The 16,508-nt window shown below is 53.7% G+C and overlaps 1 protein-coding gene across 1 annotated transcript in view; it reads right to left on the bottom strand.

Moving 5' to 3' along the window:
• Positions 1-16,508, bottom strand: part of IQSEC3 (IQ motif and Sec7 domain ArfGEF 3) — a 92,066-nt gene that overhangs the window by 37,990 nt on the left and 37,568 nt on the right. Inside the window, exon 3 of the mRNA XM_047787839.1 lies at positions 9,177-9,453. Within this exon, the coding sequence (XP_047643795.1) occupies positions 9,177-9,453 (277 nt within the window). The remainder of the gene's footprint in view (positions 1-9,176; positions 9,454-16,508) is intronic.

Raw genomic sequence — 16,508 nt, 5'->3', positions numbered from 1 at the left:
AGCTCAATAAATGTGAACTTAATAAAAAGACAGGTGAATGATGGATGGATGTTTCAGTAGTGGGAGTCCCTCCAGGCTACCATGCTCCACAACTCCAGTCACCTCTGTTTTCAAAAACGGAATGCTTATAGCCAAGGCAGGCTTGGTGGGGCTGGCTGGTGGGGGTGAGAGTCGGGGATGCTGCCTCATCTGGGCAGCTATGAACCCAGGAAACCTTCTGGCACCTGCCAGTCTGTCTTCAAGGCCCTTCCTCCCCCTTCTCTCAGCTCTGTCTCCCCTCTGAGGTCTTTTCACCTCAGGGTTCTCACTTTTTCTCCCTCATCAAAAGCCTTTCAGGAAAGGAATAGAAAGACATCCCCCTTGGGAGTTCCCTAGTGGCTTAGTAGGTTAAGGATCTGATGTTGTCAAAGCTGTGGCTCTGGGGAGTTCCCCTTGTGGTTCAGCAGAAATGAATCTGACTAGTATCCATGAGGACTAGTGGGTTGGGGATCCAGTGTTGATGTGAGCTGTGGTGTAGGTCAGAGATGCGGCTCGGATGGAGGCTGGCAACTGTAGTTTCGATTTGACCCCTAGCCTGGGAACCTCCATCTGCTGCACATGCAGCCCTAAAAACAACAACCACACAATAAAGAGTTGTGGCTCAAGTTACTGTTGTGGGTGGGTTTGATTCCTGGCCTGGGAAACATCCTGGCCAAGAAAAAAAGAAACGAAATGAAAAGGAAAGAAAGAAAAATTCCCCTTGAGATGTGTGTGAATGACTAATGATGTTTAGCAATTCTCATTCCTAGAGATTTTTGCATGTAAATACCAGATAAAGCCTGTGTTAAGGGGATGGTAGCACTGTGGGTTCCATCAGTCCTTAGGGAAGTTTGGAAAGTGAGAAAGTATCCCTGGACCCTGAAATGATATCCTTTTCCTGGCCCAGTACACTCTGCTTACACAGAGTGTCATTCCTGAACTAAGAATCAGTGGATGAGATCAACAATCAAGGCAAGAAAATCCTCTCTCCTATGTTCCCCCAGAACCATGCGTGGGGAGGGGTTCAGATAGAAAGGCCAAGTTTCACCCTCAGTGCAGTGCACTTCCTGCTCTCACCAGGAACTGCAGCTGGAGAGACTCCCTCCCTACCACCCCGGCCATGCCCTCTGTTCCCTGCCTGTTGGGTGCCCTACAGCTAGACCAGCAGAAGCACCCTCCTGGCCTCCTTTTCTCAAGTTCTACTTCCCTGTTACCCCTCCCCTAGCACCATGGAAACTGACCCCAAGCAAGAATTCACCTCTCTTTCCTCCCAGGCCTAGTCACATATTTAGGGAAGCTTCAGGCCCAAGAGAGCTTCTCTTTAGATTATGAGAGGCTGTTGGCAACAGGGGGAAGGTGTGAAATCCCATCGCCTCAAGTGTTTCCAAAATGGTAGAAGATCCTTCTGGCATGGTGTCACCCTGCTTGGAGGCAGAGGCTGGCAGAGATAACCTCAGAGACTTCCTCTACCAGCCAGGGTCCATGCTTCCCCAAAGGAGAGAAGGAAACTAGGCTTTACATGCTTGAATCTGTTCCATCAAGCCCACCACTAGACTGTAAGCCTTATGAAGGTGACTTTGCCTGCCATGCTCACTGCTTTCTCCCCGATGCTTAAAGAGTGCCCAGTACAGGAGTTCCCATCGTGACGCAGCAGAAACAAATTTGACTAGGAACCATGAGGTTGCAGGTTTGATCTCTGGCCTTGCCCAGTGGGTTAAGGGTCTAGCATTGCCGTGAGCTGTGGTGTAGGCCACAGATGAGGCTTGGATTCTGCATTGCTCTGGCTGTGGCTGGCCATTGTAGCTCCAATTGGACCCCTAGGCTGGGAACCTCCATATGCTGTGGATGCGGCCCTAAAAAGCAAAAAAAAAAAAAAAAAAAAAAAAAAGTGCCCAGTACGTAGTTGACCTTCAATGAGTATTTATTAAGTTAAAACCTTCCTAATCTGACCATAACTTTCCTCTCCCAGGCTAGTACTCTCCCTCGCCTCCTTTGAATGCTTACTTCATTCTCTAGTCTCTTCACTTGCATTTCCAGCCTCTATCCTGGCACTGGCCCCTTCCCAGCAGCCTCCAGACCCTCCTAAATCTCCCAGGCTGGAACATGACACTGCTTTACTCCCTGCTCTGGGGCACTAGCCCAATCTCCGTTTTCCATTAAACCTACAGGAACACAAGTCTACCCCCTCTGTCTCATTCCATGAGCAAATGCCGAGCAACGGGCCAGCTCTGTATGCCCTGACTCTTCATAGCTTTCTCCTGCTCCCAGCAGACTTTTGAAATGAGTCTCAAAGGTCACCAGTGACCTTTAATCACTAAATCTGGGGAGTTCCCATCGTGGCGCAGTGGTTAACGAATCCGACTAGGAACCATGAGGTTGTGGGTTCGATCCCTGCCCTTGCTCAGTGGGTTAACGATCCGGCGTTGCCATGAGCTGTGGTGTAGGTCGCAGACGCAGCTCGGATCCCACGTTGCTGTGGCTCTGGCATAGGCTGGCAGCTACAGCTCTGATTAGACCCCTAGCCTGGGAACCTCCATATGCTGTGGGAGCAGCCCAAGAAATGGCAAAAAGACCAAAATAAATAAATAAATAAATAATCACTAAATCTGATGGCCCATCCTCAGTCTTCCTCCCCATCCTTTCTATAGCCTTGATATTTTATCATCTTGAGACCCTGTCCCCAGCTCTCATGAAGCTCTCTTGGCTTTCCTGTCTCCACGCAGCTCCTTGGTCCTATATTCTGACCACAAGGTCCCTAACCTGGTGGCTGATTACAAGTCTTATGTGTGCCCTCTTCCACTCTGCAGACACATTTTTATGACTTTCCTATGCGCTTGTGGATGTGTTCCTTGACTTCTACCTTCGAAGTCTTTAGAGCACCCTCTAGCTGATAATTAACAGCTAATTAAGAGGGGAACTGTCTCAAGCAGAGCCTTGGTGGCAACTCTAAAGATGTCTCTCAGGCTAATATCTTCTCACATCGCACCTGCAAACTTCATCCTCCATCCTCACTCTACTTTGATAAGTGGATGAATAAACCGAAGGGGAAACACCCAGTCCCAGATCTGCCTCTTCCCTGCTGGTTGACCTTGAACGAGTTTAACATCTCTGACTCTGTTTTCTTTTCTGTTAAATGAAGCCAATCCTGCTGACTCTTCTTGTAGCTTCTTGTGAGGATTAAATTATTTCATGTAGCACCTGGCACATAGTAGGTGCTCAGCAAGTGGTAGCAATTTAATGTTGACAGTGGTGGATTCTGTGACTCTCAAATCCCCATTTCTAGACTCGCATTTCCTAGATTTACATTTCCAACAGCCTATGGATCCCTCTGTCCACCTGTACGAAGCCACTGTCTCCCCGCCTCATTGGAACCAGTTCTTGATGATGTCCTTACTCACCTACTAGCACCCTGGCTGTAAGGCCATCCAGTCTGGGGACCTCAAATTTGTCCCTGGGTCTGCCTTTGCCTTATCTTCTGCATTCGTCAGCCTCAAGGTCCTACAGCGCTCCCACCCCCACATCTTTTGCAATCACCCTGACCTTTCCACCAGACCACCACCACGTGGGTCTCTCTTGGACTCCCTATTTGGACCACTATGGCAGCTGCCTCTCTGCTTCTTTCTCCACCACCATCCACCCACCTTATGCTATATTCTCCTGATCAGTAAGCTCAGGGAGCAGGTATAAACACAGGCCTTGGTCGCTTGAGAGCATTGCCCTAAATAAGTATGAATACCATCTCCTGGCTCTGAGAAGCCTGGCACCACCTACTGCCCAACCCTTCTTACTAAAGGAAGTCTCAGGACAGCCCCCCTCCCCACCAACACTAAGCTTTCCTGCTCAGAGCACTTGCTAAGCCTCCCCCAGCCTGCTTCCTCCTCCCCACCCTCATGCCCTCTCTTCCAGGTAAAACCATTTCCCTTTCTTCAGGACTCTCTCAAATGTGCCTCCTCCATGAAGCCTCTAGCCCCCCAACCAGACGGGGTCTCCCTGTCCTACACCCCCACCCCCCAGAAGGTTGTTTCATATTTCTCTTTTGACACTCAGTTTTCTCCACTCATCGCGGCACGTATTCATCTAACAAATTCTTCCCTCCCTTTCCCCTCCCCAGACTCCATTAGCACATAAATTATTGGAGCCTCAGATCTGTGTTCTGTATCATCTGGTCCACGCAGGGCCTCACATGGGATCTGCACTACTCGTTCCTTTCGTCTAACACAGCAGTCTCTCACTTACCCCAGCCTCGTGCCTGCTGCACCCCCAGCTTACAGCGTCCCCCACCCTCAGTGCTGGCTCAGCACCAGAGACTGTGCCTCACAGGCAGGATAGTGTTACCGGCTTCTGCCTCCCTGGTGCCCAGCACTGAGCCAGATATGTGACTAGGGCTTACTCAGTGTTCAAGGATGTGAACTAAATTGAGCTCCCTCCTATGGCCTAGCAGAAATGAAATCCAGGCTCTCTTCTGGATCTGGGCTTGGAGCTCAATGCTCCCCCATGTGCACTCCCCTCCCCCCGTTCTCACAGGACTTGGGGACTCAGGTCAGCTCCATCCGCCCCAGCCAGGCCCTCTCACCTCCTTAACCAGGGCCAAGCAGGGAGTCCTGCACATGGGAGGGCCGGGCCTCTGGACCCTACAGCCAAGGAGCAGCTCTGCCCACTTCTCCCTCAGCGCCTTGGATTCTGGGTAATTGTGCCCTCCCTCCACCCAAGAGAGCAACCGTTCACCTCCCGCTGAGGCCGAGGAAGTGGTGGAGAGGGCTGGGGGTGCCGTCTGGCTAATGAGCCTTCAGTGTTAATTAGAACATGCTCCCTCTTCCAGGTTGCTGCGTGCTGGAGCCTGACAGGGCTGCTGAGGAACCTGGGGGGCGCCTGGCCCAGGTCGCGTGAGCAAGGATTTCCTTGGAGCCAGGGCGTCTCAGCTGAGAACACTAAAGCAGTACACTGCGGGTGTGCACCGCAGACCTGCACAAGGTGGGGGTAGAGCCTGAGGAGGGGAGAGAAACTTCCGCACTGGGCAGGGCTAGGAGCCCTGCATCTTCCCTGGGCACCCACCTCCATGCCCAGTGTCCGGAATGCAGGAAGTGCTCCACATGGCAGGGCAAGAAACCTGCCCAGGAGCAGGGCTGCCCTCGGATCCCCTCCTGATACAGCTGGGTGGGGGAACTGCCATGGCCTAGCTGCTCCCTGAGACAGGTATTCCTGCAGGTGGAGCTGCTCCAAGAAGCCTGCTTTGAACCCTGGTCAGACTGCCCGCCCTGTTCTGTGATGTCACCGGGGCCCTGTGCCCTGCTTCTGTGGAACCTACCCTTCACCATGATGGCAGCAGATGGTGAGGGCACTCGGTTAAAATCGTGGCGTCTATCTTGGCTGCAGCGGGTGCACACTTAGGAATGCGCCCTTGGGCAAGTTACTTAATATCACTAAGCCTCAGTCATCTCATTCCTAAGATGTAGCCCACAGGGACCATCGTACTGATCTGGGGAGATGACTCGTGGATAGTGCCCGACACAGAATGCTGTTAGCGCCACCAGTGCTGTTCTGTGTCAGTGCCCACCACTGGCTCAGGAGCTCCCTGAGACTCAGGATCGTGTCTTCGGAAGACTGTGGTTATCTTCCCCGGTTCATCCTTTGAGCACCTTCTCGTGCCAGGCCCTGCGTCAGGCTCCAGGGATATAATGATAAACGTCTTGGGTCCTGCCTCACGAAAGGAGTCAGGTAAACAGGAAGCATCATCCAGGGCTGAAGAGCTGTCAGGGAACAGCTATGAAGCAGGGAGAAGCGGCATCCCACAGAGGTAGCATCAGGGGTTTAAGGCTGGACCGGACACAGGGCAGAGAGAGGGCAGGGAAAGCCGCCAGGGAGGGGGAAGGAGCAGGAAAGCAAGTCCTAAAGCAAGAGAAGGAGTGAACCAGGGCCAAGTGCAGGAGTGGCAAGGGGAGAGGGAATGTTAGCTATAGAGGCAGAGGGAACAGCATGTACAAAGCCCCAAAGAACTTTGTGAATGAAGCTGTGGAGGCTCAGAGATGTTAAGCAACTTGCCTCAGGTCACACAGTTTATCCGCAGAAGAGAACAGTGGGGTACTGTCTCTTGTGAGTGTGTCCCGTGTGTTTTGTCACTCTGCTCCAGCCCCACCATCCCTTCTTACCCCCTTCCTCCCAACCCCAGCCTGGACTTGATCTAGAGAGCTACATGGGCCAGGAGAGGTGGGCTATTTCCCAGGGCAGGAGAGCCCTCCCACACACCTCCCAGCCCTCACCTTTCCTGCCCCCACCTGCTGCCTGGATGTGGAAACCCATCACTGGAATTTTTACCCACTATGAGAAAGGTCCACAGTGCCTGTCAGAACCCCGCCGAACTCTGCATACCCCCTCATCACCCAGAACTAAACGAATTCCCTGTACAAGCTGAAGCACGAGTTTCCTTTGGTGTTACTGGCAGGATACTCCTCAAATTGAACTGTGCTCTCTTTAGGGGGCAGGTAGGGACATGGTTTTGCTTTCGGTACCCCACCCCCTCATTGCTTTGCACATCGCAATTATTCGGCAAATGCTCATTCGATGAGCTCTTACTCTGCCTGCAACACTCTGCTGCACCCCGGGGGATGATGATGATGATTAGGAGATGGTCTCTGTCCTCAAGGACAAGTCCAAGTAGAACTGAGAGGACACGGTCATCTGGGCCAGCTGACTGCCCACGTCACACCACAGTGTTGCCACAAGGATTCTCCCCCAGGCCCTGGATGGGCTTTCCCTACCTCACATGCAGGATGCTCTACTTTTTCTTTTTTGTCTTTTTGTCTTTTTTTTTTTTTAGGGCTGCACCCGAGGCACATGGAGGTTCAGGCTAGGGGTCGAATCGGAGCTGTAGCCGTTGGCCTACACCACAGCCACAGCCACATCAGATCTGAGCCGTGTCTGCCATAGCTCACGGCAACGCCGGATCCTTAACCCACTGAGTGAGGCCAGGGATTGAACCCGAAACCTCATGGTTCCTAGTCGGATTTGTTTCCACTGTGCCATGACGGGAACTCCAGCTAATTTTATTTTATTTGTCTTTTTAGGGCCGCACCCACGGCATATGGAGGTTCCCAGGCTAGGGGTCTAATCAGAGCTACAGCTGCCGGCCTGTGCCACAACCACAGCCACACAGGATCCGAGTCAAGTCTGTGACCTACACCACAGGTCACAACAACATCGGATCCCTGACCCACTGAGCGAGGCCAGGAATTCAACCCTTGTCCTTGTGGATACTAGTTGGATTCATTAACCACTGAGCCACAACGGGAACTCCAACAGCTCTAATTGCTAATTGAGCTAAGAATAACCTTCCTCTCCTATAAGTTTCACGCATTAGTACCACTATTTTTACCTGCAGTGACAGAAAATAATCTAATGCAGCCAATTCACATTCTGCTCTCCCATGTTTAAAACTTGTTTTCATGTTTACAGTTTTCCCCTACAACCCAGCCAATCTGTTTCCCTGCTCAGGAGAACCTCAGAACCTCTCGATTCTCTTTTTGCCTTTTAAATGAAACCCCTAGACCCAGACAGCCTGACCAGACACCAGTGTGGGGCTCTGGCCAGCTGCCCCCTTACACTGGGGCTTTTAGCGACCCTTCTGTGAAGGCTGCTGGACCTACTTCTTTGGCAGCTGCTTCACTGGCTATTGATTCATCTTGAGCTTAGAGTCAACTGAAGCCCTAAGGCCTCTCTGCCAGGACTAAGTGCTCGTCTTATAGTCATGCTATGGGATTTTCAAAGCTAAGAACAGAATTTTAGATTTTTCCCTCTTTCATTTGACTTTTTTTCATTTAAACCATATTTCTGTCCTAATGAGATTTTTTTTTTTTTTCAAAAACCTTAGGTTCTGTCATCAAGGTATTCTCTGTTCCCTGTCAGTTTTGCATCATCAGAAAGCAGTCCTTTTTCAGAATGGTTGAACTGGGCAGAAGCAAGGACAGTGCCCCCACTCAGTGACACTGAAATTGGCACTGATAGAAAAAAATTGGTGTTTTTGGATAATTCCATTTGAGAACAAACCACCCAACTATGTTATCAGCTAATCCACTTCCTATCTTGTCCGCATAGATATCATGGGAGATTTCTGTCCAGTACTGTACTGAAAGCCAGGGGCACCACCTGCAGCTGTCCCCGATCCAGGCTAGCAGCTTGGCATCTATGCTAAAAGCAAGAAATGAATTTGGTTGGCCTTGACGCAGTCTTTGCGACTTTTCTACTGATTTCATTTCCAAAACTCACAGTCCATATTTAAAGAATGGTTCTTTAGAACCTATGTATTTTAGAGCTGGAAGGCGCCTCAGAGATGATTCGAGGTCTAATTCCCAATTTTGCTGATGAGAAAACCAGTGTCCACGGGACTTAGCTGACATTCCCAAAGTCATAGAGGAAGGAGAACAAGAACAAGGATTGGAACCCAGGTCTGTGGCTCCAAGCTCAGTGCTATTTCTTAACAATATGAAGTCATAAAGTCTTCCCCCGAGCAAGCACGCACAGATCTTCCTCAAGTCTCTTAATTTTCCACCAGAACAAACTGCGTCATTGTCATTTCGGGGGCAAGGGGGGGGCTTCCATGGGGACCCCTTGGCTGACTAATTTCTCCTCCTGCTTCCCAGAATGGAAGATGGAGGCCCAGAACCCCTCGGGGAAATTTGTTCTCCTATAGGGGAGTTTAGGACTCCCCCAGTCTGGGTTAATCTTGGGAATTGTCAGTCTGCCTGGAGGAACCCACTGTCTTTAAATCTCATTTGAGCCAGTGTATGCCTGGGCATGGGGCTTGCCCCTTGGGTGGGCTGGTTAGCTGGGCCATCTCTTCTGGGCCGGGGCTGGGGGTGGGGACTTCCCCTCCTGGAGGTGCGTGGGCAGTAGGGTTTCCTGCAGAGGTAAGAGGGGCAGAGCCCTGGACACACCGGCTGTGGGCCTGGCATTGCAAGGGTGACCCCTGCCCTGCGAGGGCTGGTTGCCTGAGGAACTGGGCTGCAGGGAAGGGCAGGTTTCTTTGCTCAGTTTGGGAGAACTAGTGGCAAAGGGGTGTGCCCGCGGCAGAGGCAGCCCGGATAGGGACATCCCTAACACCCTGGACAGCGCCCAGGACAGGACCCTTCACCACCCTTCCCACCCCCGTCGGAGGCCCTGGGTACCTGTTTATTCTTTAGGTCAAGGGAGAGTTCGTAATCGGAGGCGGCAGGGGCGCGGGAGCAGAGCGCTGTCGCCAGGGCAGGCTGCTGCCGGCCGGGGGAGGCCGCGCGGTGGGGGCCGGCCCGCGGGGAGGCGCCCCCCGCCCCCGGCCGCTCCTCCTCCTCCTGCAGCTCCGGGGCTTGAGCCTTCGGGGCGTGGGCACTGGGTCTGCCGGCCACCGCCGCCGCCGCCGCCACGGAGTCCTCCGTGCCCCCACCGGCCTGGGCACAGGCGCCGTCACTGTGAAGGAAAGGCAACGGTGCTCGGTTGGGGGGAGGGAGGATGGAGTGCATGTGGGTGTTGGGGGGGCGGGGGCGGGGGGACTGGGACCCTTTGGCGGCCATGGGCCTCACCGGCCGAGGGGCTAATGCGGGCCTCCTGCAGTCCCCACTATGGAGCGGCTGTCTTGGCAGGGAAGAGCCCCAGCCCAGGAGGAGAGCCTGAACTTGGGAGGGACCCCCGGGCAGAGGTAGGGAGCGCAGGCGCTGGCCAGAGCTCAGGAACCTCCTTAGAAGCAGGACGGCAGGCGGCTGAGGGTAGACCACTCCTGGGGTTCCAGTCTGGGCCCTGCCTTTCCTTAGGTCTGGGGCCCTGAACAGCTTACTTCACCTCTCTTTTCCTCTGCTTCCCCATCTATAAAATGGGAATAATAACAGAACCTACCTCACAGGGATGTTGGAAGGTTTAAGTCAGTTAAGGTTCTGAAAGCAATGCCTGGCTCATGGCCCCTGCTCTGTGTGTTAACTACTGAAATTATCAGTGCTCTGGCTTTCTGGCCATTGGCCTAAGTAGCTGGGAGAACACTGATCCCACTGAACCAGCCCCATCTTTAGATGCCCAGATGAGGCTGGGGAAGGAAGGAGGTTTATAGGTCTGGCTGGAGCATAAGCTCCTCACCCTCAGGTTGTTCCCCTTCCCAGCCAGCTTCAGGCCCAGGGCTGAGCCATCTCCTGCACAAAGCCTTCCTGGTAGTTCCAGCTCTCACGCTCCATCTGCTAGAACACCAGAGGTCTGCCTGCTTCATAGAGGAGCAGCATCTTGGGTCATGATGTGGGCTCCAGTGCAGCCTCACCGCGGTGTGGCTTTGGTCAAGTCTGAGCCCCACCTTCCTCATCTGTACATCGCAGGTACTAGCACCTGCCCTGTGGGTCATGGCGAAGGGTAAGGGAGTCAGCATATGTGAGGTGTTTAGCACAGCGCCACCCCCGGGAACAGAGTAAGTGCTGCATAACCTTACCTCCTGTTTCCATCTCCCTACCCCAGAGGCCAGGACTTGAACTCTTAGTTGAAGAGAACCCAAGGGCCACCGAGATGGCTTCTGTGGTGGACAGAGACCCTAAGGTCATCTAGTACAGCCTTCCAATCTCCCTTTTTCCCCAGATGAGGAACAGGGGACCCAGGGAGGTGGGCTGGCTCTGGTTGGAGGGCCAGGCAACCTTAGGACTTATTTCTTCCAAGGCTTTGCTCCAAATCCTGCCAGAGAAGGGACCGATTCCTCTGCTTCCACCCAACTTTGGAGCCTCCTGATGCTAGGATAGCCAAGGGAGTGTGCCTATGTGAAGAATCCTCTCTGCATTCAACCTCCATCTGTCCTCCCAGCACTCCCCCACCCCCTGGATCTCAACACAGATAAAGAAGAGCTTATTGGCCAGCCTTAGCAACAGAGAGCCTCAAACTCCTTACCACTGCACAGTTCTTTGCACCATCATTTCTTCTGTGGCTACCAATCAAGCTGTATGGGTTGGCGAGCTCTAGGTATCTATTTTTTTTCACTAATATCACCTGGAATATCTTTTAAAGATCTGACTTCAACTCCTCTTGGCATAGGACAGGTGCATGGAAACAGCCCTTTTCCCCTCCTACCACAACCTGCCTCCAGGGGGCAGCATACAGTCTCACCCACCTCTTTCCCTTTGGTACTGATGCCCAAGGCTTCTTCGCCCACAAAGGTTTTCAAGAGTCTTTAGAGAACTGGTATTCAGAGCTACAGACACCTTTAGCACTAGGCTTTTTCTTTCTTTGCTACTGGAGTGTTCTTGGCAAGAAGTTCTGAGGAGTTGATAACCCTCAATAGCAGCGCTCAAACAGTGATGATGGAGACTGGGGGACAAATAGCCCAGCTTCCTCGTCTCCTGGGCAGAACAACTCTGAGACCCATTGCATGCCATCACTCAGAAGGGCCCCAAAGGATGGAGCCCCAATTGCCCAAAGCAGTGACCTGATCATTTTAATGAACCTACACTGGCTTCCTTCTCTTTTGTGTGTCATCCCCCTCTTCTGCTCTTGACACCTTCTTGTCCCAAAGATACTACCTATGTTAAGGCGAAACACATTTTCTGGGAGACCATGCCCATGGCATGCGGAAGTTCCAGGGCCAGGAATCGAACCCACACCACAGCAGCAACCCAAGCCACTGTAGTGACCACACCAGATCCTTGACCCACTGCACCACCAAGGAACTCCCCAAACAAATTTTTTAAATAGCCTTTTTCATGGGCCACCCTTCTGGTCATAGACAAAAGCTCCAAGGCCTTCTCACCTGAACTCATCCTTAGGGTCTGGGAGCAGGACGCCCCCCACTGCCATCGCCAGCCTGTGCACACACGCACACACACAGACACACACAACATTCTAACTAGCTCTGTGGCTTTGAGTGGGTCGTGTCCTCCTCCTGAGTCAGTGTCCTCATCTGTAGCCTGAGGGGAGCTTACTCATCTCCAGGGACCCTCCAGCTTGGACATTCTGGGAGCCTGGAGACCAGTGCTGAGGTCAGACCACCAAGGCTCCAGCCCCAAGGTTCCAGCAACCACAGAGCCTGGAGCCTTGGGAGGGTCACTCGTGTGGGAAGGGGGCTGCTTAGAGGGATTCTAGGTGCCTGCCTAGCATGCTTGGTCCTGCAGAGAGGAACCCCCTGAGGTTCCAGGGACCACTCCAGTCTATCATTTCTGCCATCAGAGTCGACTTCCTGAAATGCAGATGCTTTCATGCCAATCCTCTGCCCAAACCCTGCCAGGGACTTCCCAGTACTGCAGGGATACTCTCATTGTTTCACGCTCATCCAGACCAGTGTGCCACTTGAGAACGTTCAGGGTCCTAACGCCACTCTCCTTTCCCAGCCTCATCTCCAGGAGTGACCTATCCACTCTGTCCACACTGAAACTCTCCCCTAATCTGCCACACCTTCTCAGACCACCATGCCTGCCCTTGATTTCCTTCTGCCTGAAATGCCGCCTTCTCTCCATGCGGCTCCCCTTCCACTCATTCCTTTCTCTGCTTTGTCACCTCTTTCAGGGCTCACTCATTGCCCCAGGAAGAGCCTGCCTTTCCATGTGCTCCAGTAACTCGTGGCACTTGCCTCTATTTCAGCAATGACCACTATGTGCCCTTATTATTCACCAGTATGTCTCTCTCCTCCACAAGACTGTGCCAGGTACACCTTTTAAGCACAGGTGCCATCACAGTGAGCTAGCTTATGAGCTGTGTTTAATGTTTAATGAATGGAGGGATGAATGAGTGGATGGATAGGTGGGTGGGCAGGTGGAGGGAGGGAGGGATGGATGGAGGGATGGGTGAATGAGTGCATAGATGGATGAACAGGTGAGTGGATGGATGGAGGGAGGAACATATGGATGAATGGCTGACTGGCTGGATATCATTTAATCTATCACACTTCCCAGTGATACAGAGATACAGGCGGTGAGCTTGGGGTTGTACCACCCAGACCCTCCTTCAAGGCCTGACTTCTTGCCCAGCTCTGAGGACAGGAAGATGGCCTTCATCCAATCTCTGGCAGCCCCACTATCTGCTTCAGGGATTGTCTTAGCTTCAGTGAGCTACTGCACCCAAAGTCACATCCTTCCCAGGGCTGTCTGCATCTGGTGGCTGACAAGGAGGGGATATAAAAGCTCAGCCATTGGACCCCACGTGGTTTGAGAGGTCACGCTCCCTCCAGAGCTCGCCACAGGGTCAGCCGAGCTTTCTGGTGGCCCTCCGTCACAGGTTGACTTTTCTCTCTGCCCTGCGCTGAAGTCCCACCCTCTCTCCATGAGTGTTGATGTCAAGCATCTTCTCGTAAACTTCCAGCACCCTGAACTCAGAGTCTGTTTCCCCGAGAAAGCAATCACAGTGGACACCCAGATTTTCTTTTTCCTTCATTTTCCTTGTCAGTCGGGATTACCCTGCTTTCCCTGCCTGGGCTCCAGACTACCCTTGATCCAGACTCTGGGTTCTCTTCCCAGAAAATGCACCTAATCTCATACATGCCGGCTTTTACCTCCACATTCAGAGGCTTTACAGGCTCCACGGACCAGGCTGAACATGCTGTTCTCGAGGGATGATCGTAGATTTTGTCATAGGCTGAAGACCGTGCCAAGCACTGTGGGCATCTCTGGTCACACAGAGAAAATGTTAGGGTCCTGCACACCGCAGAGCTTCCAGACACCAGGCACTGTTATCCTCAACGCTGATGGAGCCTTGCTCCCCGGTAAGGGAGCTTGAGTGGAGGGAGCCCCCGGTTCTGACTCACTAGTTGGGTGATCGCAAGCAAAACACTTAACTTTTCTGCATCTCCGTTTTCTCGTTTGCTACATGGGGATGGGAGTATCTCCAAGAGACAGATGACGATGGGGTGATCTCCTAGGTGGGTACTCTGGCTACGGAGGGAAGCACAGCCTTTCTGTAGGAGGGATGAGGGAGAGGAGAAGGCATCTGTGCAGCCCCTGCCAGGAGCTGACCAGGGCAGTGGTGTCCTCCCCAGGCTCCCAGGCAGACCCTGCCCATCACAGGAGCTGAGAGCACAGGAGCTAGTTCACAGCCCTCTGAGGGCTGGGGAGTGGGGGTGGGTGGGAGGGAGGGTCTCAGCCCTTCAGGGGAGGGAGCACCCAGGCCGGGGCTTGCCTTCTGGAGGCTGGCTTGAGTGGGGGTCCTGGCCCAAAGGCAGAGAGCGAGATGGGGAGGAGCTTGGCGGGGGTGGGGGGGCACCGCTGAGGCTTGCTCGTGCTGACGGTGGGGAGCAGGGAGGGCTCTTCCCCACGGTCCGTCATCCATGTAACAGCTGGCACGGCAATTACCAGAGACCCAGCCAGGAGTGTTTTGAAGGCTGCAGGGCCCCTCAGGCTGGAAGATTCCCCCGTGGGCCTGACCAATTACACTAGATTACCCTGGACTCTGCCAGCCTTTCTGAAAGCTCTTCTGGGACAAAGAGACTAGGCATTTTCCGGTCAAAAGCTAACCAGAAGCCTCACGTCTGAAGATTTTTTCAGCCTTTACTAAAACACTCCTTTCTCTCCCTTGCCTGGATCAATAATGTGATCTTAGATGGTCAGACTAAAGGCTGAGCCAGGGAAGCCTCGTGTCCCTGGGGGCCCAGGCGGTACCGGGGAGGGGGGTGGCCTGCGGGGAATAGAGGGCCGGTGTCAGAAACAAGTTCACTCTGTGCTGATTCAAAGCACAGGCTAGAGGAGTTCCCCGGTGGCTCAGCAAGTTAAGGACCTGGCATTGTCACTGCAGCAGTTCAAGGAGCAGCTGTTGCGCACGTTCGATCCCTGTCCTGGGAATTTCTTCATGCCACAGGCATGAGCAAAATAAAAACAAAAAACAAAGCACAGGCTAGAAAATGCTGCTTGAAGTGGGGAAAGAGGCCTGGGCTCTCTGTCGCCTTAGGCACGTGGCGTCTCCAGATTTCTCATCATGAAATAGACAGTCTGCACAAGATGCTCTGATGTCTGGAGCGAAGGAGAGGCCAGCTCCCCCATCTCCTCATCCCTCTTCAGGGCCCACGTTGCCCCTTCGCTGTTCACGTCCTTGACACCCAGGGCCCAGCGGAAGCCTCGCTGCCTCCGTCCTGGCATTACTCGCCCCTGACCCCCGGCATCAAGCTTGAAGCCAGGCTCACAAGAGAAGCCCCTGAGGAGAGCTGTGTCCTTCCTGGTGTCCACTTGCAGGGGCTGCCCTGACTCCACTGGCTGTGCCAGATCTCCTCCCCGCCTCCCAAGGGCCCCAGACAGTAAGTTATTCTCTCGCCTGTTGGCTCCTTGGAGACCCCAGGCTCTGGTCTCCCGGCTGTTCTGAAAGGTGCTGGCCGGTTTGGTTTGTCTGGAGGGGTTTCCGGTCAAAGGCATCACAGCGCTTCTCCAGGCCTGTGCCCAACCCAAGCCCAGGCCCACTGCACCCAGGGCACTCCCTTGCGGGGGACCCCAGAGTCCCCTCTCAGCCCACCCCACGGGCGGGACGCCGGCACCCGCTGCCCTCCAGGGAGGCCTCCCTCACAGACCTGCAAGCTGGGCCGCCCTGACTAATGCCATCTTCCTGCCTTTGGAAGCCTAATGTTTTGGAGCATTTTATTTCCTCCCAAATAGGCATGGTTCTGGTAGCAAAACCAAGCTCTGGGGAACCCTCGGCTCCCTGCCTGAACACGGCACACCGCCTTGCAAGTGCCTGCAGACAGAGCCCTGCAGACACAACTCCCTGGGCCCTGAGCTGAGCACACCGCGGTTCCTCCCCTGGCAGTCGGCCCGCCTCTTTGCCCTGGAGCTGGGCCCCACCCATGCGCTCATCTCACCCCTCCACCAGAGGAAGCTGCAGAACCACAGCTTTAATCCGTCCCCGACCCTCCCCACCGTTGCCTCCCAGCTCCTCAGAATATTGACTGCCTAGCAAACTCTAGGATTTACTCAGTTTTTTCTTTTATGATGAACTGTCTTATATATGCAAATAGGAGTCACCTGTATGTGAGAGAAGAACATTCAGAGGACGTTGTTCACCTGTACCCAGCTCAAGGAACAGCCCGTTTCTCTCCTCCTCTCCTTGGAGGAATGCCTGTCCTGAATTTGTGGTTTTCATCCCTGGCTTCTCCTCAGGGGCACACTTCCTCCCTGTCATGTTGCATAAGCTGCTCGGCAGGGGCGCCACGTGCTGGTGGGCGGCTCAGGGGCGCTCTAAATCTAATGGAGCCCAGAAAGGTCAGGAAGCCTCTCTGAGGGGGGTGGCAAGACTGGACGGATGGCAGGGTCTGACAGCCTGGCTGCACCTGTTACTATAGGAAGGAGGGCTTTCAAACAGCTTGCTCCTTAAGGAGCCCCTGCTGCTGGCCCCCTGTGGCCCAATGCGTCACGGTTTCCAAATACACCACGGGGATGGGCAGGAGCCACGTAAGAGTGGCTGGAAATAGCCCGCGGAATGCCAGCCAGGTGATGCAGGAAGAGGTCAGCTCTGGAGAAGCATCAGCCCTGAGCCAGTGGGAAGCAGGTCAAGGGCGTAGTGCCTCTGGGGTCCCTGGGAGGAGGTAGCACATGAGG

This window comes from Phacochoerus africanus, chromosome 7 (assembly GCF_016906955.1).
Source record: "Phacochoerus africanus isolate WHEZ1 chromosome 7, ROS_Pafr_v1, whole genome shotgun sequence".
Classification (NCBI taxonomy): domain Eukaryota; kingdom Metazoa; phylum Chordata; class Mammalia; order Artiodactyla; family Suidae; genus Phacochoerus; species Phacochoerus africanus.
This window is presented reverse-complemented; position numbering and strand designations above follow the sequence as displayed.